At 43.4% G+C, this 21,798-nt stretch overlaps 1 protein-coding gene across 1 annotated transcript in view; it reads left to right on the forward strand.

Moving 5' to 3' along the window:
* LOC119165355 (potassium voltage-gated channel subfamily KQT member 1-like) overlaps positions 1-21,798 on the forward strand; it is a 134,667-nt gene that overhangs the window by 64,480 nt on the left and 48,389 nt on the right. The window contains exons 2-3 of the mRNA XM_075871575.1: positions 5,631-5,995; positions 11,268-11,393. Of these exons, the coding sequence (XP_075727690.1) occupies positions 5,838-5,995; positions 11,268-11,393 (284 nt within the window). The 5' untranslated portion in view covers positions 5,631-5,837. The remainder of the gene's footprint in view (positions 1-5,630; positions 5,996-11,267; positions 11,394-21,798) is intronic.

A 21,798-nucleotide genomic window follows, 5' to 3' on the forward strand; every position in this document is an offset into this window, starting at 1 on the left:
ACATACATACATACATACATACATGCGTACGTACGTACGTACGTACATACATACATACATACATCATACATACATACATACATACATACATACATACATACATACATACATACATACATACATACATACATACATACATACATACATACATACATACATGCATGCATGCATGCGTACATACATACATACATACATACATACATACATACATACATACATACATACATACATACATACATACATACATACATACATACATACATACATACATACATACATAGAACATTATGAAGCACCCGAGGAACAAGATTGTAAGAGGCCAAGACTTCTCCAGCCAAGATGGCTCCATTCATGTCAGAAACGAGAGATGGTGACTTGGTGGGGACACGTGCAAGTTTGACGCGATACTATGGACATCAGAGTCTGCCATAACAAAACGTTCCCCACGTTGGATCAGTAGTCTTAGTCATTTATGCATTAGTCTGAATAAATGTGTTTCACACGTAATACAAACCATACGAATGCTTTGAATGCATTTGAAATTATTGGCATGTCATAAGGAACGTTTTGGTGGGGCGGTTGGGTGCATCGTTTGCTACTAAGAGGCCTGGTCATAGCTACACAAATATTGTTCACGTGTACACACAAATAGCATATACAGTGACAGTCACAAGTGGACTCGTCAACTTCAATCGCTTGGTAATTATGAACACTACAAATTGTGTTTAAGAGCTTCATTGGTTCGGTGGGCTTGCGCTCACATGGGTAATGTTTCTCCGCCACATTATGTCCTCTAATGAAAACGTGTTCATGATATATTGCCGTAATGACCATCATGATGCAATCTCTAGCATCATAATGGTGGACACTGCATTGATCATTCCGGAGGCACGGTTGATCATGTCGTGTACTTCTCCGGGCAAGCGAGAAACATCTGCTTGTCCGTTTGGTTGACTACCACGAACTTCTATGAAAAGAAGACATCTAATTATATCAATAGATGCACACACTAAGCTTCTCTTCCCCGGCCAAGAGAACACGCTTACCGCGTACGGCCGCTGCTACGAACTGCGTATCTATTTAGATTCGCACTCGAAATCAATAGGCGACGCACCTCTTTCTGATTTGGTCAAACAGTCCGGGAATGGCTTAAGACAAATTGTGCACTCAGGGACGCACGCAACAAGACCCCTCTTGTCTTTCCTACTGTTCACAGTGATATCCGCTGTACAACACGTGGATATTGTAGTCTTGCAGGTGAAGTGCCCTGCGGGTGAAATGGCCTGAGAGATCATTCATTGACGACAATCTCCATAGTACATGATCATGAGTAGGGACACCAGTGGTTGGCCATAATAATAAGGTGGTAGCATCAAGGTGGTAGCATCATCGTAAGGCCCCAGACGATTGCCGGATATTTTTTTTCCGTGATGGTGTACTTCGTCTCGTATTTATTAGGCAAACGACCTGCATATGCAATGACATCCTCAGGGAAACCTCATTTGCGCTATGCGAAGACCCCGTCCAGGCTCACACCGCTGGCGTATGTGCACTTTTCAAGGGTCGTAGTGGCGTAGTATGACGGGAGTTGTTAACAAACGACGGAGCTTTGCGAACGTGACGTCACGTTCTGAAAGCCAGTACAAGCCATCAATATGATGCCAGATTCCCCGTCATAATCGAGGATAATTGTAATGAATGACAGAAAATATTTTATAGGGTAAATTTCAAATTGTTTTTTTTAAACATGGTTGCTCACTACAAAAATGGTCATCCTGAAGTTTGTTAACGAACAGTGACTTGTCGCACAATTAAGCTCGAAATTCGCCTAAAAATTTGGTTTCAGAAGTCAACGTATACAAAAAAGTAACGACATGTAAACTTTTCTCATTTTAAAAGTGGCACAACAACTACTGCGTGACAGCAGAGGCTGTATACAAATCGAAGCTTTCATGTTGTGCGTCGCGAAAGAAGGTCAAGGCGCTTCTATTTGCTTTCAAAATGACTTCTGTTGCTACAATATGTGTACTTATTGTGTGTTCTCCACGTTATGGAACATTCATAGCCGTAGCGCATGAATAAAGAGGTTATTCCAGAACTGGCTTCATGCTTAAAAACCAACAGCACAAGACGTACGTACCCATATCCGATTAAAATGGCCCTATTGTCAAACTATGCCGCGACTGCGGTAGCATTAATCTGAAATGCCCTAGCTAACAAAAGTCTTCAAAGTGATGGGCCTTAAATACATGATTCTGAATATCTTATACGGCTACGTCGAGATGATAATCGATCCTGAACATCTTATTCCTCGCACTAGGCACATCATAAAAGAATCACAACCTAACCACGGATTGAATGATGATGAGTGGGGCGAAGCGACCGTCCATCCATCCGTCCATCTATCCATGCGTCCATCCGTCCGAGTGTGTGTGCTTTTGTTCGTCCGTCCGCCTGTCTGCCTGTTTGTCTCTTTCTCTCTCTATCTTGTCTGTCTGCATGTCTGCCAGGCAACGGCCCTCCACTGCGGCCCTCCATGCCCGCCGCTTCGTTTCGTCTATGGCCCACCAACAATCCCACACGTTCGGTGACAATCAAGGAGACGGAGAGGCACTCGTTCCCCACGCACCCAAGCGCAGCCAGCGCAGCCGCCAATCGGAGAGTAGCGGTACAGCGGCATCTAGAATATTCTCATTCAACGCAGTTTGTATGTACTTTTATGAGACAGCGCCATGTAACATACTGTTCGGGAGATACTGGTTGTTACGTCTGACGCGGGACAAGGTTATGCTAAGAGGAGTTTTGCTCCTAAAATCCTAACAGTTCCGCCAGAAGCAATACGGCTAGAAAAGTGTCCGACGCAAAGCAACGAACATTATAGCGTAGATAGCACCGTGTTAAAGCATGGGTACTAATGTTGTAGAAGACATTAAGCTTCAGGCGTGCAATTTCGCCTGCCCTCCTGTGCGACTGAATGTAACCTTTGGTCCATTTAGAGTTAAAGCACCGTACTTATAGATTGGAATACGAAAGTAGAGGACTGAATAATGCAAGCACTTTCGTTTAGACCGTCTACAGTTCGAGCCATATCGAAGTAGTTTCAATCAGAACGCTTACATCGCAGCCAAAACTACCTTTAGGGACCATATTTGCATACTTGACGTGGTTATCATGAGCAGTTGTTCATATGACTTGTTATACAAAAAGAAACGATGTCGGATTTCGTTTGGTCAGTCTAGTACAATCGGAGAGAAGCAAAACCGTTTTCTATGCTGCATAGAACTATGTGCTAGAGCTAATCCGCAATCTTGGTGATAATGATGAGGCGGAGCCAGCTGACACAAAGTAGGGGGCAATTAGAGAGATAGCCGGGGAAATCGTCAAGACTGGAGGCGAAAGGATAAGCTAATGTTCCCAATTACGCTTTGTGGAGACGCCGCACTACTCCGGCTCTGTTTTCACAGGGCGTTGGAGCTTAGGCCCGGAGGCTGTATTCACGGTGTCAACAGTTTTCGTGGCAGGCAGGCCTGCGGCGAATCCATCCTCCCACCAGGATATGTGGACAGCGGCAGGGAACGCAGTCGACAGCAAGCACAGCGCATCACCGGAGAAGATTGATCACATGACCTTTCCTCGCCTGGGGACGAGAGGCGGGGTATTTGCGTTCCTCGCCACTTGCTTTCAAGGGACGGTGATTGTTCCATCTTGTTCACTGCGCCGTTGCTTGCGCCGAAAGAGATAAGGAGAGTCAGGACAGCGGCCCGACGAGGACACGCCGGCTTAATCGAAAATCTGCGTTGCGGAAAATGGCACGCCTTTCGCACACCGCCAAGGGATTGAGGAATTGCGCCGCTGGAAAAGAGAAAGCGAAAGGAAATGATGATTGTCTTCTGGAATGGAAGGGTCCTGAGTATTGGAATATATTTCGACGATATGCCTAACGTGCTGCATCTCTCAGCAGTCCTGGTCTGTGTAGGCTTTGTTTGACCGGCTTGGTAGAAATATGCGACATATTCAATGTGTTCCTTTTTTTTATTCAATTGAATTTGCAGTTTGATCATTTTGTTGCCAGTTTCTTTGTGTTTTGAAAGGCTTGTCCTTACGCAATGTACAAAGCTTCAGAGGACGATTCGGTTTTTCCACGAGTTCTCTTCATGCACCATTTGTGTCTGCTTGCATACTATCTCAAATTGGGCAACTTCTCTAGGCTGAACAAGTAATAAATTATTATTGCGTACTTAACGTTCAAAAAAACCTTGATAATATTACGCGAGACGCCATAGTGTAGAGCTCCGGAAATTTTAATCACCCGGGGTTCCATAACGTGCACCTAAATCTAAATGCACGGGCCTCAAACACTTTCGCTTTCATCGAAATTGCGGCCGCCGTAGCCGAGATGCGATGCTGTGACCTTCAGGTTACCAGCCGAACGTTGTAACCACTACACCTCCACGGCGGGCCTCTTTAGGATGAACAAGATCCAATTTCGTAGCAGAGGCCGAGTGTAGAAGAAAAACGACGGGCAAGCCAATGTAGGAAAGTTAGGATGTCGTGCACAATGCGCTTCTTTTACCACGACACAGCTTCGATGTTAATCACAGCACGACCACTTCCGTGGACCTCAAGCCTCTTATGTTGCTGATCTTATCAGAACGACAGCGACTAGTGATCAGCATGCGACTATAGCACTGGCATAAGTAATCTATTTTACGACAGTTGAATATTTACTCACTTCCAAAAAAAAAACTGAACCCTCCAGCTTTACAAATCGTTACAACTTTCACAGGTAACTGAAGGTCTGCACTCGTAACTTAAGGTCTGCATTCCAAATGTGTTTGTAATCATAGTACAATCGCCGCCCACAACAGAATGTTGCTGTACTGCACAAGTATGCACAAATCTGAAAACTGATCCAACTACAAATAAGAAGCTGCAAAGCTTGGTAATTGTATTTTGCTACTACTTCGCCGAGTTTATGAAAGTCTTCTTCCCAAGAATACATTGAACAGCTATACCTTGAATACTGCATTGCATAGTACACCTTTTGCAGCTTTTTTAAAAGGCCACACACTTGAGAGAGAGAGAGAGAGATAAATATAGAGGAAAGGCAGGGAGGTTAACCAAGCTTGGCTCGGTTGGCTACCCTACACTTGGGGTGGGGGAAAAGGAGAATAATAGAACGGAAAATGCCAAACACTTGAAGAAGCCGCTATGGTCCCCATTTTCATGATGAAAGTGAAGGACATGCAAGCAAGACCAGGCCAAGATGTCACCTTGCAGGGATCAGAAATCGTTAAGCATGGAATATCCCTGGAGTCAAAGTATTGACAAGATGAAATCTCTTCGCCAAGGATGAAGACAAGTCATTCTGAGACAAATGATAGACAGCACCCACGAATCGCTAGGGATATTGATATGTGCGCCTGTTGGACTGTTTTTCTCCTTGCACTCTATTCCATTACCTTTAAATCTTCACCTCTTGTGTTCAAGAATGTTTGAGAGCCTACACTGTTTTACCGTGTTCTCTGTATTCAAGCCTTTCACCTCCCCTTTAATATTTTCCTACATATAGTATGTGCAGTACAATGTGGCTCACACCGCACTTTCTTTTTGGATTGCTCTGAATGCAGGTGAGACAAAGCACGGACTACCTATCATCTACAGTGAAAGCTTATCCTCGGTGTAGTCAAGACAGCTGGAACAAGTGACTATGGAGGCCATGTTCACTCCGACGCCATTCTGGCTGACGCCCGGCCAGGTGGTTACCTAAGGAACGCTGAAGACGTCGGCCTGCAGAGGGCGCGTTCGGCGCCTGTAGTGTCTGGCGCTGGCCGGAAATGACGAACAAAGTGCCCGGTGACCAGTTGCTGCCCGTTATGGACGCCGGGCTCAGACCGGAGCCACAGCATCAGTTCGAAATGGAAGGCAAAGCGTCCCTCTTGGGATACTCGCCATTTTGCAGCCCCATGATCGACGACCGAAACTCCTACGCCAGGTAAGTTTGGAAAAATTTGTTCTGTAATTTTTTTGCCATTTCTAAATATTTGCACTGGTTTTTGAAGTTGCATCAATAATTGAAGGAAAAGATTTTCATTCGTTGGAAAGAGAACCATCGTGATGTCCTTACCGAGAAAATTATGCCATCTTAGCGAACATTTATGGTATGCATGGACATTTCATTTGATTGAATATCTGTTTTTTTTACTCTTGCCTCGAATAAACACCTAGTTGTATTCGAGAACTGAGACAAGGCATGTGAATATTCTGTACGCATTTTTATACTTTTGTGCTTGTTCAAAATTTTGCAATCGTAACTATTATGCAAAACAATGAGCACTATCCCCAAATACCCGCTGCCATCAATGTGTTCCTAATACTATCAATGCAAAAGCATAAAACATTGACCAATCGAAAAACATTGAGTGGTCCTGTCTGGATCTCAGGGGCATAAACTCAGTACCTCACCACACTTCAGTATCATGTACAGACCAACAACATGAAATCCCTGACATAGTAATGCATCACAGGCAATCGTATTGAAGTTATGTGTTCTCATTTGACAATGTCCTGCTTGTAGATCGGACCTAAACTGATTTACGAAATGATAAATGCTACTCTAATATAGCGCATCAGCCCAACACTCATAAGTTAGACTTTCTGGATCTCGCTACGCTAATAGGAGCTTAGGTGTCACCAACTAGAATTATTACCACAGCTAAGGGACATTGCTTGTGTTCAGGTAAAAAAACAATAGAATCATGTTTCACTGATCTTACTTCTTATTGAATGAGAGGACTTTAAAGAACATGTGCGCTTAACAACTCACTAAATTATCATAATATTTCGCATATTCTGCGAAAGGACTGACGGCCGTTTTATGCGTGATTAGCAGTAAAATGTTTTATAAAGAATCGCATGGTCTTATGCAGTAGTGCGACGCATTGCTCGAGGGTACAAACGAGTTACAAAGCCCAATAACAAATCTAGAGTAAACTTCTTTCTTATTTTTTTGGCAGACGGCTTAATGAGAATCTTGCGCGTTCATTCCCCACACGTTGTTAGTCGTTTTTGCGTCAAATTATTTACATTGATTGAACCCATAGAGTAGTTAAAAGAGCAAACTAATGCAATGTCTATGCATGCTTCTTAGCTTTGTAATGTGTTTTATTCCTGTGTCCTACAAAAGATGACAGCATATTCACGGGGCGAATGATGGAGAGTGGGGCGAACCTCGGTCCGCACACCGTTGCCGCGCCGCTTCGGCATCCCGTTGTCGTATTGCAGGGTCCTCGCGGCGCGCTTCCACCTCGCACGCCTGCACGTCGAGGTCCTTTCTTCGAGCACGAGCCGCCGCGCCCCTGCGTGCACGCCGCTAAGCAGCCTTGTCCATCTTCCGTCGTCGAGCCTCTGAATGCGCGCGTGCTCCAAAATGGTGCTTTATGGTACTATAGAGAGCCCTCTGGCGTATGGCCCCGCCGTAGAACACGCCATCATAGTCGAACGATCGTATCTCTCTCCTTCCATACGTGTGACGTCAATTCTTCTTTTCTACAAGTAGCGGCCTCTGGTGTCGTACCATTTGCATTTATCTGCGTATAGTACAAGTCCCGCTCTCTATGACCGGTTCAAAAATTAACGAGGGGCGGTTATCAACAACGGGGACGCACAAGGCACGCCATAAGGAGCTTCGCCCCCAAAACGTTTGCCTCTATCAGCTGCCGTTATTTCGTTGTAATTGAAAATGCTACTCAATTTATCGAATTGTGATATTATGTCAGTTGATACCAGACGTACATAGTCAAATATTACACGGACTACTAACGGCCCGGCGTAAAGTAACAAAGGTCTACGATTTTTCAACCATGTATCCCACCTGGTCTTCCGTGAGCAAGCACGTGACATCTTGAACATCAATAATTGCATTTTTGTTTGTTTTTGTCAATGAAACACCAGATACCCTTAATGTCAACGTTAACTGAAAAAAATACATTTTAATACAAGACTCCAAGCCAGCAGCCCTGAAGTGGTCAGTTGTGTCTGTCGCGGTTAACTTCATTTGAGGCATACAAAATTTTCAACAATTATAGTGCACTGTATTTCAACATATACCACAGCCTTTGTGAACGCACCCATTAGGATTCGAACTGTACTGACTGCGTGTATTTGTTTGTGTCATTTCGTAGCCCAGTTGCGGAACATAAGCCAGTTATCAGGTAACAGGTAGTATAGAAATGCTTATAGAGATTACAACGCTGTAGTGATAGGCCGCTTGCTCATTCTCCAGTAAACTAGTTATCTACATAATTTATATTTCGTTCTGCAGTCTGATGCTGGAGAAGAAGGTTTTGATTGATTTGTGGGGTTTAACGTCCCAAAACCACCATATGATTATGAGAGACGCCGTAGCGGAGGGCTCCGGAAATTTTGACCACCTGGGGTTCTTTAACGTGCACCCAAATCTGAGTACACGGGCCTACAACATTTCCGCCTCCATCGGAAATGCAGCCGCCACAGCCGGGAATCGAACTCACGACCTGCGGGTCAGCAGCCGAATACCTTAGCCCCTAGACCACTGTGGCGGGGCGAGAAGAAGGTTTTACCATGTGAAGTAAAGTTTAGTGAAAAGAGCGCTTAAGGTCATGACAGCATATCTGATAGCGTAAGAGGCAGCTACAATTTACCATGGGAAGTACAGTTTAGGGAAAAGAGCATTTAAGGTCACGACAGCATATTCAATAGCGTATAAGAAGCAGCTACGATCGTCTTTCCATTGTTGTCTGTTACCAAAATAAATCACCATAAAAACCTAGGTTACAAAATATGGCACCCTGAGCATTCTTTATGCCCTTGGTTTCGAATTGAGACTTCGAATTTTTTCTTTAAATAATTGTGCTGCATGTTGCTGTCTTTGTGGCATGGTGGCAGCGAAACTAGTCAATATGCAGATATTGCAGATTTTACGCAGGCATATTCACTTGAGTTAACACCTATATGCTGGTAAAATTTACCGATGTGTCAAAAACTGCAAATTTCAAGCTCATGCTTGTCATGCAAAAACTAGTTATGCTAAGTAAGCGTCAGAAAACTGCTCGCAGAGACACTAAAGCGTCACAGCACACATGCCTTTTGTTCCTCAAAGTGAAATTCTCGTCGTTGATTGTAATAATCGCATTCTTCTTCACTGAAAAGCAATGAAAAGCAAATGTACAGCTTGTTTTTTTCTTGCACGGTATACTGCAAGAAACATTTCTCGAGTATACTGGGAATTTCTTAAATCCAGTCTTGCAAACGCAAGAAATGTTGGGTGACTTACGAGCAGTATATTATGCACAAAAATAACCAACTGTGTGATAGAGTGTCTTCTGGCTAATACCGTTACAGTTGAGACTGTCACCACTACCTTCACATGACTTTGAGGTCACCGAACTCTTGGAATTAGACAAGCCACAGTTAAATACTCTGTTTATATTTTATACACGTCTTACGTACAGTGGAGGTGATAGCTGCTACTCCAAAATGTGTTAAAACTAACACGCGCGTTCGGATACTTCAAAATTATTACAGGCTATTCTATTCCTTCTGTTTGGTTCAGTCATTTGAATAATAAAGTAGGAAAAATGAACAAATTATTTGTAACCACCAATACTTCATCTTGCCGCCTAATGTAAATGTACTGGTCTCACTGCACATAATCTTCTGTAAACGTGCAAAATGTGCATTCAAAACGTTGTGCTTGCATATGATCGCAACAAGTTAGTCAAGAAACGTCTTTCAATAAGTATTGAATCCTTCACATTACCTTGTTGATGTCAAATATGAGTCATTTCCGTGCTAACTTTCATTGTCTTGCCCTGCATTGAGGTGGCCAAGGGTAAATCAGAACTTCAGCAAAAAATCAGCAGAACTTCAGCAAAGACGTTCGCATATATTTTGCTCTCAGTACTTTCGCGATTGTTATACCACTTTTGGATCGCCAAGTGTTTGATAGATTGATTGCCGTTTATTTATAAGCGCTTATCTCCGGCAATGTCACCTGTGATTCGCTGATGACATTGCCATGATGAGTAACTCAGGGGACAAATTAGAGCTCATGATTACAGAACTGACACGGAAAGCAGAAACGTAGGTTTGAAAATGAATATGCACAAAACTAATGCAATGTGAAACAGTCTCGGCAGAAAACAGCACTTTGAGATAGGCGCAGAGACACTGGAAGTTGTAAAGGAAGTCTGATTGGGACAGGTGGTAACCACGGAGCCGAACCATGAGAGTGAAGTAACTAGAAGAATAAGGATGGGGTGAATCACAATCGGCAAGAATTCTGAAATTATGAATGGTAGTCTGCCACTAACCGTCAAGAGGAAGGAACATAACGGTTGCATCTTGCCGGTACTCACCTACAAAGCAGAAACCTGGAGGCTTACTAAGAGGGTACAGTTTAAATTGAGGATGACAGAGCGAGCGATGGGAAGGAAAATGATAGGTGTAACCTAAAGAGACAAGAAGAGAGCATCGTGGTTCAAGGAATAAACGAAGGATAAGGATACCATAGTTAAAATTACGAAAAAAAATTGACATATGGGGCGGCCACGTAGCACTTAGGCAGGAAAACCACTGGTCAATAAAGGTTACAGACTAGATTCCCAGAGAAGCAGACACACGAAGGGAAGAGAGAAAGTTAGGTGGGCCGACGAGATTGAAAAGTTCCCAGGCATAACGTCGCAGCAGAGAGCACAAGACCGGGTTGATTGGCAGATCGTGAGAGAGGCCTAAACACTTGGAGGTATTTATGCCATTATCCAGACCTTCCTACTTCACTGGCCCTTGGCCCCTTCGCCTCCCACTATATCTGCAGGAGTAAAAACATTCAAACGATCGAATTTATTTTCAAATCACTTTTACAAGCTTTCACTAATAAACCCCTACAAAAGCGAAAAAAAACGCGATATGGGTGCGGACTTCCTCCTACCGTTAGCCCGAATAGATGATTGTTTAAGGAAAAAAAAACAACCCACCCGAGAAGTGCGGGGACGAAGTGCAGAAACGAACTGACCCGCACCAGTGTCACCTTCCAACCATATACAAGTGTCTGTCACTTGTTTTTTTTTTTTCACTTCGTCCTCGTATTCTTTGTGCCGTGCCTGTTATTAAGCATGAACCAACTAGCTCATCAAAGAGCCCTTTCGAATGATTATTGCTTCTCCTTGAATTTTCACTGAACTGCGTCATCTTTGCTTGCCTATTCTTTTCTCACTGTTTTGTTTCAGGACGAATATGGGAGTCTTTCCTTTCCGAGATGGCTGCAAAAAGGGAAAGATGACGTTCCAGGGAAAGGTGTACAATTTCCTCGAAAGACCAACGGGCTGGAAGTGCTTCCTCTACCATTTCTCAGTGTACGTTTTTCGAAATCCTAACTGCTTTTTTTTTAAACGACACGTTCCTTCAATCACCTTCGCAGTTAAGGAACAGGGGTCTTTTACTGCTTGGTTGTACAATTCGAGCTTCTCTCCGGGCCACTGTGGCTGCCTTTCGATCTAGGATGGATGGAAGAAAATACTTCTATTTGAACCTAGGTACAGGTTAAAGCCATTCGAGTCACCTAATTGCGCCATCAACGACACGCTTAATAAACCGTAGCACCACGTTTTGCCCCCCCCCCCAAAAAAAAAAAACTTATTTCGTTTTTGAAAACTTTCTGCACCACATGGCCAGGTGCATTTTGTGTAAAGGGGCTCCGAAGTACCTTTCGGCAATGATAAAAAAACACATTCTGTAAACACTGAACTCAGCTGCCGACTGTTGCGTCAAGTATGCTGCCCGACAAGAAGAGTTTACAAGTGGAGTGCGAAGTTGACACCTTCTCAAGTTTAATCTGTTCGATCAGAGGCCAAATGCTTATTCACTTCTGCAAGTGGAATGCTATAAGTCTTATCTATCTGTAAATGATGATGAATGCTATCTGTAACTCGATGGAAGCAGATTGCTTCCATCGAGTGATAGTTAATATTAGTGAAATATCAACCTATTGTTGACATATATCTTATTGCCCACCAGTGCATCGCCGATTATTCACCAGCAAATAAGGCAATACTAAAAGCCACACGGATCAACTATATGTGAATCTGTGAATAAATTGATCTGTAGATTACCGTATTCTTTCTTACACGATACCATTTTCACTGATAGTATCGCTAGTGGAACGTTAGCGTGTGGTTATTATCATCTTTTATAATAGGTTGTTTGAATAGTTAGGTAGAGTGTGCTCATATCTCACGCAGGCAGGCAGAATGCTTTGTAATTACCATGCAGCCAACGCTGCAGGTCATTTTACGGACGCAAGCATGCACTGCTAAGTCAAGGTAAAAATGATATACCTGCAGTGCACCGCAAGTGAAGGCCCTGAAGTTTCCCCGCACAAACTAAAAACAAATAACAATCTCCGTAGGCATGGTGTACGCTAACAAGAAGGCGCGATCCAAAAGCATTCTGCTTCCGAGGGAATGCAACGCAGTTAACCATACGACGTTCCTGGCCACTCGAAGTTTCAAATAAAGCTTAGTAGTGCATTTCTCTTAGGAGGAACGATTCACGATCCTTCCATGATTTGGCGGCCTTTTGCGAATTCCCGTGTGGCATGTTACGTGTGCTGAAAATAGTCTCTTTGCATTGAGGTTTCCGTAAGTGTGAAGGAAACAAAAATGTTTATCGGGAATGCAAAGTACAACATGAGACAAAGTATCGTGGACGTTTCAGTTATCATAGCGCCATAACTTTGCCGTTGGCGGTGATGGACGTGATTTGTGGTGCACGTCGAAGAACAGCAGATGGCGGAAACTTCCGGAGCCCTCCACAACGATGTCTCTCATTATCTTATGTTGGTTTGCGAATGTACAAACTCAAAACCATTACAATTTATGGTGGTCGCAGTATTCTTTCTTGAGATACGCATACCACTGCCACCTGTTTCCCCTCCAGAAGCACTTGAGTCTCGTGTGTTTGGTGCTTGTTTCTATCATCTTCACCACACACATAACACGAGCGAACAACACGAGCGGTAAGACAACACGAGCGGTAAACTTTGAATTAGTTTGTTCATAGCAAGACGTACCAACTTATTAGGGCTTGTAACGTTCGCGAAAACCGTTACTTCACTCATCAGGCTAGCGGAGCAGCCACTATAAATCAAAAGCATGTTTCGCATGGAAACATTCTAATCGATCTATCGCTTTCGCAATCACACATTGCATTTCCGATGGAGGTGGAAATGTTGTAGGCCCGTGTACTCAGATTTGGCTGCACGTTAAAGAACCCCAGGTGGTCAAAATTTCCGGAGCCCTCCATTACGGCGTCTCTCATAATCAAATGGTGGTTTTGGGACGTTAAATCCCACAAATCAATCAATCAATCGCACTCGCACATTTCCTTCTTTTCTTTCTTTTTTTAGAGTCAAGTAATTTCTTTTCTAATAGTCAAGCTTGCTGGCAGTAGTTTTCTTGGACACAAACGGGTTTGATGCCATATGGTTTGTCCCAGCCAAAGATTGTTAAAAGAGAAGTTGCTATGCTCTATCGAGAGTGCACGCTCTCAAAAGCTGTACGTTCACAATACGCACGATTCAGTGGACAATCAGATTTGTCTGTCTCAAGACGGCTGGGTTTCCTCACACGATGGTGACGTTAGTGGTGAAAATTATCCTACGGAAGATTTTGAACGACTGGAGGAAGGAAGCAAGGATGACGATCACTCTTGCTCTAAGACCACAAGTGGTGCCTTACCAACGTAAGGTTAGCCATAACCCAAAATACGGTAGCAGGCCGCTACGTCATCCCCTTGTTTTTCAATGTCTTTAGAGCTGGAAAGGCTCTGCCACCGCGTCTCGAGAAAACCTAAAAGAAAATAAAGCACACCCGAGGTAAAGCCATGCAAAACCTGAATACTCTACAGGAGTTCTGTATGACATTTCTCTGATGTGTGGCTAATCCTACATAAGGTAGAAGGGGGAAAGCGGAATGATTGAGCCAGGGAACGAACAAAAAGTAGTAAAAACGATGATTTGGCACACCAGCTTCCACACTAAAAAGACTGCGCCTGCAAACCGCGATTTCATGAGATCAAGATTCTTGGAAGAAGCCAGGATCAGAGTACGCGAGATCTGTTGGAGGACTATTAGATCAGCAAGAAAAGAGGCGACTATGTAAGCAATGCATCGATTAGATTGGTTCAATCCTATATGTATTTGTTTTTGTAACTGGTTGCCTCTCAAGGCTAAAGGTCAATTAGATTTATGTAACGGTCTCTGTGTATATCTTCGTTTTTCATATATTGCAACGCATTTCTGTCGAAGCAAAGTCTTCCCGTCATGTCACAGGCGCTTTTTTTTTTGTACATCGCAAATTGTTAAGAGCAACAGCCCCTCGTTGTGGCACAGTTGTTCAACGCCACGGCGGGTGTCCACAACAGTTATCTCGCCTTTGAAGCGCACGACCTTGCGTGTTTCGCCTTGCTTGCGGTGACTGTCGTTAGCTATCGAGCACTATAAAGAATAGAAAGCTAACATTCGAGTAGGGTTTTAACGAGCTGTTCTGAGTGGCAGTCTGGTATTCTATACCAGCGGGCCCAGGCGGTGGCTGAAACTGATTCTCGAAAATGCCCTACACAGGTGCCATTCGGACAATAAATCAGGTTAACAGATACAGTATGGCGTAGATAGCATAGTAGAACAGTGAATAACGACATGCATCCCGCAATAATAATAATAATAATAATAATAATAATAATATTAATAATAATAATAATAATATAATAATAATAATAATATGCGTAACAAATGGGTTGCTCGAAGCTTCTTGTCGATTCCTGAAAGGCTCAATGATTTTTAATGGGCGGGAAGCCGTACTATCAGCAGCCACACGTCCAGCCAAGTGTACGTGATGCGTTAATGATGCGTAGTAGGAAGGTATGGCCCAGAAAGGCGCGCCGATAGTAAACGTATTTGCATGCGCCTTTTCCCGACAGTCCATGCTCTTTCGATCGTGGGCTCGTCGGTGGTCAGCCGTTCCCGGTACGGGAATGTGGTCTTTTACCCAGGTCTCTTGGCATCTGAATTGTACGCAACTCAGTTCTGCCTAGATATGAGCACATGTCCTTCGTTGTGGCTTGTAGCGATGCTAATGGAGCGCTTCTAAACATGCAGCTGAAGATCTTACGGTAAGAAAGAAGGACAAACAGAAGAAATAAAAAGAAAAAAAAGAGAAAGCAGGAAAAAGAGGAAAAAAAGGGAAAGAAAAAAGCGAAATGTAAAGAAATAAATGAAAAAAGAGACAATTATATAACTAAGCAAAGCAAAAAACGAAAATAAAGAAAAAAGTTAGGATGAAAGGAGAGAAAGAAACAGATACAAAAACGAAAACAGGATGGTAGTAGATCAGGCACTTCGGTTACCCCCAATTTCTCGGTAGGAAAACAACCCGCCACTTTTCATTTACCTGGTTTTCGTTTTAACCATGTCTGTTTGTGCATTTGTCGCTACACTTAACAAGACTATTAGGATGCGTATGTGTCATTGAGATGCAGGAGATACGCAATCCCTAAATGCAGCTACCGTGGATAAACAAGCGGCATGCTCTTACTCACACAGAATCCCTAATTCACTGTAGCTGCAGTCTTCCAGAACACGCCGTAAAATGCTCAATCATCGTGACAGAGTACACTGCGTTGTAACGAAGGCACCTCGGGGCACTCGAACTAGGAGAGTTTTTCAGACTCGGTGGTAAGCTTACCTACAATTAAACAAATGTAGTCTTAGTTAATAGTTACAATCGGTGGCTTTAATTCGTGGCTCGAATTATCAGCAACGTTCCCATCTTAAATTTAGCCCACGTTTTCGTAAATTACGGCGGACATTCTGTTTAACCTGAAAGCCAAGTGGCAGCCGTGAATTAACTGAAGATGTCCCACAGCAGCATTCTTCTCCTACCTTTCTATTCTTAAAGCGGGTCATAGTACCTCGAAATCATCATTTCCATCTAATTGGCCTACCATTTTCACTAATTAGCTATTTTTTTCTTAACAAGTGATGCAGACAAGCGCTTCAAAATTGCCACTGCTCAAGAGTGGCCGCTTATCATTCACGGCGTGCTATCATGTGTGCGTGCGCTTTTGATAGGGGTCTCTAGATCGTCAAAGGCCGACTGCACAGTGCAGGCCAATCAAACCAACAGACTACCAAAAAAATATTACGCGTACAGACCATATTACCAGCAAAAGAACTTACGTCGTCGGTCAATGAACAGCGTACCTAGGAAAATATTAACTTCAAACTGAAGAAAGCAACGTGCACTTTTTAATTATATAAAAACGTGTGCGCGGCATCTTCTGGGCTTTTATGGAAACGACAGTCCACATAACTTCGGCCGTCCAGGTTAAGCTTTCGTGTCATAAAGCAGTTTCGCTTGCTATCAGCTACATCTAACTGTACCTCGCCTGGATCATCAAGGTTGAATGCTTAATAAGGCAGATCGTGCATTGTTTGTGACTATATAATATTGACCTGCAGCCTTCAGGCAGAAGGAACGCGTTGAGTGTGACAAGTTTGTTTATATATTTAAACTTTTTCTTAAACACACAAAAAACATGAAAAAATTGAGGCAGACAAGAAGGCGCTTACACTCACAGCTGCTTTTTTCCTGACAGACTTCTTAGTGGACACCGAACTGAATAAGCGCTTGTGATATACAGCCAGGGGTTGAGATATATAAAAGGATGTTTTAGGATATGCCGTGAATCTAAATAAAAAGGTGTGTGTGTAAACGTTTTGTGACAGTGAATCAATGCAAGCAAGCAGCACATAGACATGTTATTTCAACTGATCTCAGTGTGCTATTATCAATTTTTTGCTTATTGTTTATTTTGGGTACCATTAATTATTTTTTCTCTGCATAACATATTGAGACTGAATTGCCGAGGTATTATGCTTGAAGAGTTGACAGGAGGGCTAGTTTCATTATGAGGTCATATGGACGTCAACCTCTGCAAAACAAAAAGATAGAAGATAACTGAACGTATATTTTTTAAAGAGAAAATGTGTATAAATACAAACACAATATTCATCGCGCATGCGTAACAAAGCAGGGTGACACAAAATCACTCGTATCGACATTATCGTAAGCTACTACAAGCACCACGTGTCCAGATGCGCGTACTCCTTATCGTGCAGCACAACTGTGGCTTGACTAACACAGTAATGTCCCCTCTTCAGGGTGTGGTACGATTCAACTGTCTCGTGAGTCCGCTAACCATATCGCAAAAACCAGTGCCACTGGCCCAGCGCTATATCTGATTACTGGACCAGTGTGGCGCTGGCACTGGGACAGTGCCACGCAGCACGAGGCATGCAGGTGCTGCACACTGGGACTCCTATTATCGGCCAAAATCTGGATTTTGAATTGTTTTTAAAATTTTTGGTCATGACCATATCGTAATTAAGGCTCAAACATGCCTACAGTGAAAAAGAAAAAAAAGGAAAAAATTGAAAAAAGTGAATGAGCAAGTCGAACCTACTACCTCAACACATCACACATTCTGAGTTTGACACGCTGGCCACTACTCTACACCTGAAAACATATTGAGTTTATTTTTCTTCATCTCCGAAGAAATTCAGGTATACAATATTTTGATTTTGTCGTTTACATAAGCAGTGCTTCGTCTCTTCGTGCTTGCGCTAAACAGGTGATTGTTAGCTTAGTTTTTGCGGGTTGCCTTGGATCACATTCATCTGGCACGTTCTGCTCCAAATCTTGTTGGCGTAGCTGCAGATGTGTCACGGCAATCGTAGTGGCTCGCTATGCGGCTATTAATACCTATGTAGGAAACAGCGTTCGTTTGTACTGCTCACTGAACACTGTAGATTTTTTTCCCTTGATAGTTTGGAAGTATTTCCTGTTCTCGTTTACGTTACGCGTACGACAGCCGCAGCACTTCACTCTAACCGAAACGACCATTAGGCTTAGGGCCATACTTCTCGTGCAATGGTTGCTGTGAAGATCGTAGATATTCAGTTAGAAAGAGTCTAATAATCGTTAGAGTGTAGTTTACTATCAAAACTGACCCACGAGTTGTCATATTGTCACCTTCGACTAAACAAACGAGAAGCTAACAGCACCGAGATTGGGCATTGCAGCGGATAGCTGCTGCCGGGAACTTGCGGCTTCCTACAGTACAAGCTGCAATGACTTACTGCTAGAGTAAGCTGGTCTTGATTATCAGGCTGATACTACTGTCAAACTGTGTTTCCAATTATCAGTTCTATCGATGCCGTTTATGAAATACATTGACGAAATTTTGATCAAACTTCAAGGAAAGCATACCCGCGCCAGGGGGAGGGGGAATTCATAGGTGGGCTGGAGTCTTTTTTTCCCGAAATCCTCACATGCTCCCCCCCTTTGCCCCCCTCCCCCAGGAGCAAGCATAGTTAAAACACGACGCATCAGTTCTGTGCCTCCCTGCCCCCCTGCAGGAACACAATTGTCGTTGGTCTCTCCAGAAAAATCTTGGCGGCGCCCCTGACCCGCGTGCTCGACATATGAGTGCTTCAGCGTACTCGCATCCAGTGCCTAACTAAAACAAAGCTATATATGTGTAGCAGATCGATGAGAGAACCATCATGCTCGGTCAATTTTACGCTCGACATCTCGCGATTCAATATAAGGTCTTACAGAAAGTGCGCTGATCACGCCTATCCAAAGTGTCTCTAAAGTTATCAGTGTGCGGTAGAGACTGTGCAGCGTGACCAGTGTCCCTCTCCGCACGTTAAGACACTGCGCTACGCTGTAGAGCGTGACCCAGTACGTTTCAGCACACTGGGCGACGCTGGCCGCGCTGTATACTGTGTCCCAGCGCATCGCAGCGCGCTGTAGTACACTGGGACACACTGCACAGCGTTTCAATGTCACCCAGCGCACTCAAAACGCATTGGGGGATACTGAAAACGAAGCTTTTTTTGACAGAGAATCCTAGCGAGAAAAAATGATTTCAATTTGATTCAACACGTGATAACAAGCACAGATTTTACAGTGAACAGCAAAGGGAGTGTTGCTTGAGGCCATTTTGCTTCAATAGACGTTTATTCAGTTTGAAGGCAACACGACAATATTTTGTTATCGATGAGGTCTCTCCTCAAATAATAATAATAATAATAATAATAATAATAATAATAATAATAATAATAATGTAATGCCATGTTGTTTCAAACTGAAGAAACGCCCCACACTTAACGACAAGTAGATATGAATATAAGGAATTGGACCCTTCTCAGGGCATCACATTTGTGTTAATTTTCCTGTTGCATGTTAAAATATAAATTACAGGCCCGTGAACACATTCATCTGGCACGTTCATCCGGCACACATGCATCTGGCCTTTTCGTTTCGAGTTTGTGGCTTGTCGAGCTCATGAATTTTCAAATATAACCAACACCACATCAAAATGTAGCACGTTTTCTCAATTTAAAAAATTATGAACCATCTCCCCAAAGGGAACCGTGATGGAATGCGAAGCAGCAGTGGTGCGCACGGTGTTGACCCGCTTGTAACGAGCATTGACGCGGGTGCTGGAAGAACGCTTTGAAGCGAAACTTGATGTAGCGTTTACTCGAGGGAACGTTTGTTCGAGACGTGAAGACATAGGAGGCGGGTTTGGCTTCCTGTAAGTTTCATCGCGCAAAGACTGTTCACTCGATGTGCGCTTGAACTTTGTGAGCGGTGTCGAGGGTGAAGCGAGAGAGATGACACGCGGCGAGCGGTGACAGGCTAGGGAGAGAGTGGCGTCAACGCGTGCGCACCCCGAGGGTAGGCGTGACCTACTTGGCACCGCCCCAACACCTACGGCCCGGGGAGCATGGTGAAGACGGTGGGACAGCATTACACAGGCTTGTAAAAGAGTGACTTTACAACTCAAAACACTTGTCTAATGAGATATTGTCAGCAAAGTCGCTATTGCGCACCCCCCAATAAAATAAGCGAGTTTGCATTCGAGTCGCCGGAAGAAGACGTGGCCGGAACAACTGCGCTCTGACTGCATTCATTCATGGTTTCACAAGGAAACAGCAATTATACCTAATCCTGACTTTAAAAGTATGTATGGTTTCACGTACCAGAACAACTTTACGATTATGAGAGACGCCGTAATGGAGGGCTTCGGAATAATGACCATCTGGAGTTCTTAACAGATTTTTCAAGCCTGTGTACCGTGCACTGACGTCGCACAGTACAGAGACTTCTAGCACTTCACCTCCGTCGAAATGCGACCGCTGCGTTGGAGATTGAACACGTGATCTGTGGATCAGCAACGAAGCACCGTAGCCACTGCTTCACCGAGGCGAACTGCTCTTCGCTTTACCAACGTAAAGAGTTGGAACTATTTTATGCTCAAAATAACTTTCTTTGTGAACCCAGTTCCCATGCACACACCACTACGACTTAAATATGTTTTTATTAATTATATTTTGTTGAGGTTTAACCTCACAAAACGAAGGCCTGATTAAGAGGGAAGCCACAATGAAGGGCTCCAAAACTTTTCACCTCCAGTGATTCTTTACCGTGAAGCCAAATATGTAAGTACACCAGCTTCAAAATCTTGCGGCCTCATTGAAAGTGCAGCCGTCTTCCCGAGACCATCGAGTCAGCAGTGGAGCAGCAACAGCACTAGACCACCATTGCGCATCACAAGCTGTTCGTGTAAAATGTGCTGTTAAACTTAATTTTGTGAAACCACCAAGCAGATGTTTTAACTAGAAGCTTTGGTACACAACATACTAACATTGAGACGTCCGCCATATAAGTTTTTGTAAAAATGCACATTCAGCAGCAGAGTCCTTCGACCATATTATATGCGCATCCGCGTTCCGAAACCCTAAGATTCCGATGGCTGATTTTGCGGCAGCGCGCAGATTGCTGCGCGATCTGGTAGCATTATTCAGAACTAACAGACCAATTAAAGCCAAGTAAAGTGTAGAAGATTGTATTAGTAGTGACTATCATGCAAAACAGGAGATATATGGAGGTGAAAAGACATTAGACGACAAATACGTCAAAATGAATTAATTGGCAGGCTGGGCTCACACCGCGAGAGCCATGCTTTTGTTAAGTAGAGTGAGAGAATAGCCAAAAAATGCATTTAAAAAAAGTTGATGGGGGGGGGGGGAGATTTCAAGAAAAAACACTAAATAAATAATAAAAGGGAACACCTTGAATCAATCAATTAATATTCAAAGTATTTTATCCAACTAATTATTGCCAACTAATCCTTTCGGCCCTTTTGAACTGCCATATACAGTTCCCTTTTTAAGTGTTTCACTTTGTGAGTTTGGGTGTCACTTTTTATTGAAGCCTTTGTATTCAATGTAATATATATTAAAGCTTTGGATGCAGAAATTACGCTATGATCATGAGAAACATCGCAGTAGAAAGCTTGGTAACTGTCTGCCACATGGGGTAGATTAACGCGTTCATAAATGTAACTGTACTCAACTCTATGATTTCACTCACATCCAAAGGTGGCCTCTGGGGCCGGGACTCGGATCCTCGAGCAGCGAAACAGCAGAGCAGGACAGTACGGACTCAACCCTGCAGCAATTGCCTGTGTGTTCTCTGACTCTAACGTAATTCACTCAGATAGGAGGTTGCGTTTTTCATATGCGTGTGCTCGTTTTTTTTTTAATTTCTTATGAGTCAACATACAACTGAGGGTTGTGACTAAGGGTGAGACTCTTTTACAAAACAAGTTGTAGGAGTAGTCACCTAA

The sequence above is a fragment of the Rhipicephalus microplus genome, chromosome 8 (genome assembly GCF_043290135.1).
Source record: "Rhipicephalus microplus isolate Deutch F79 chromosome 8, USDA_Rmic, whole genome shotgun sequence".
In the NCBI taxonomy this organism is placed as follows: Eukaryota; Metazoa; Arthropoda; class Arachnida; order Ixodida; family Ixodidae; genus Rhipicephalus; species Rhipicephalus microplus.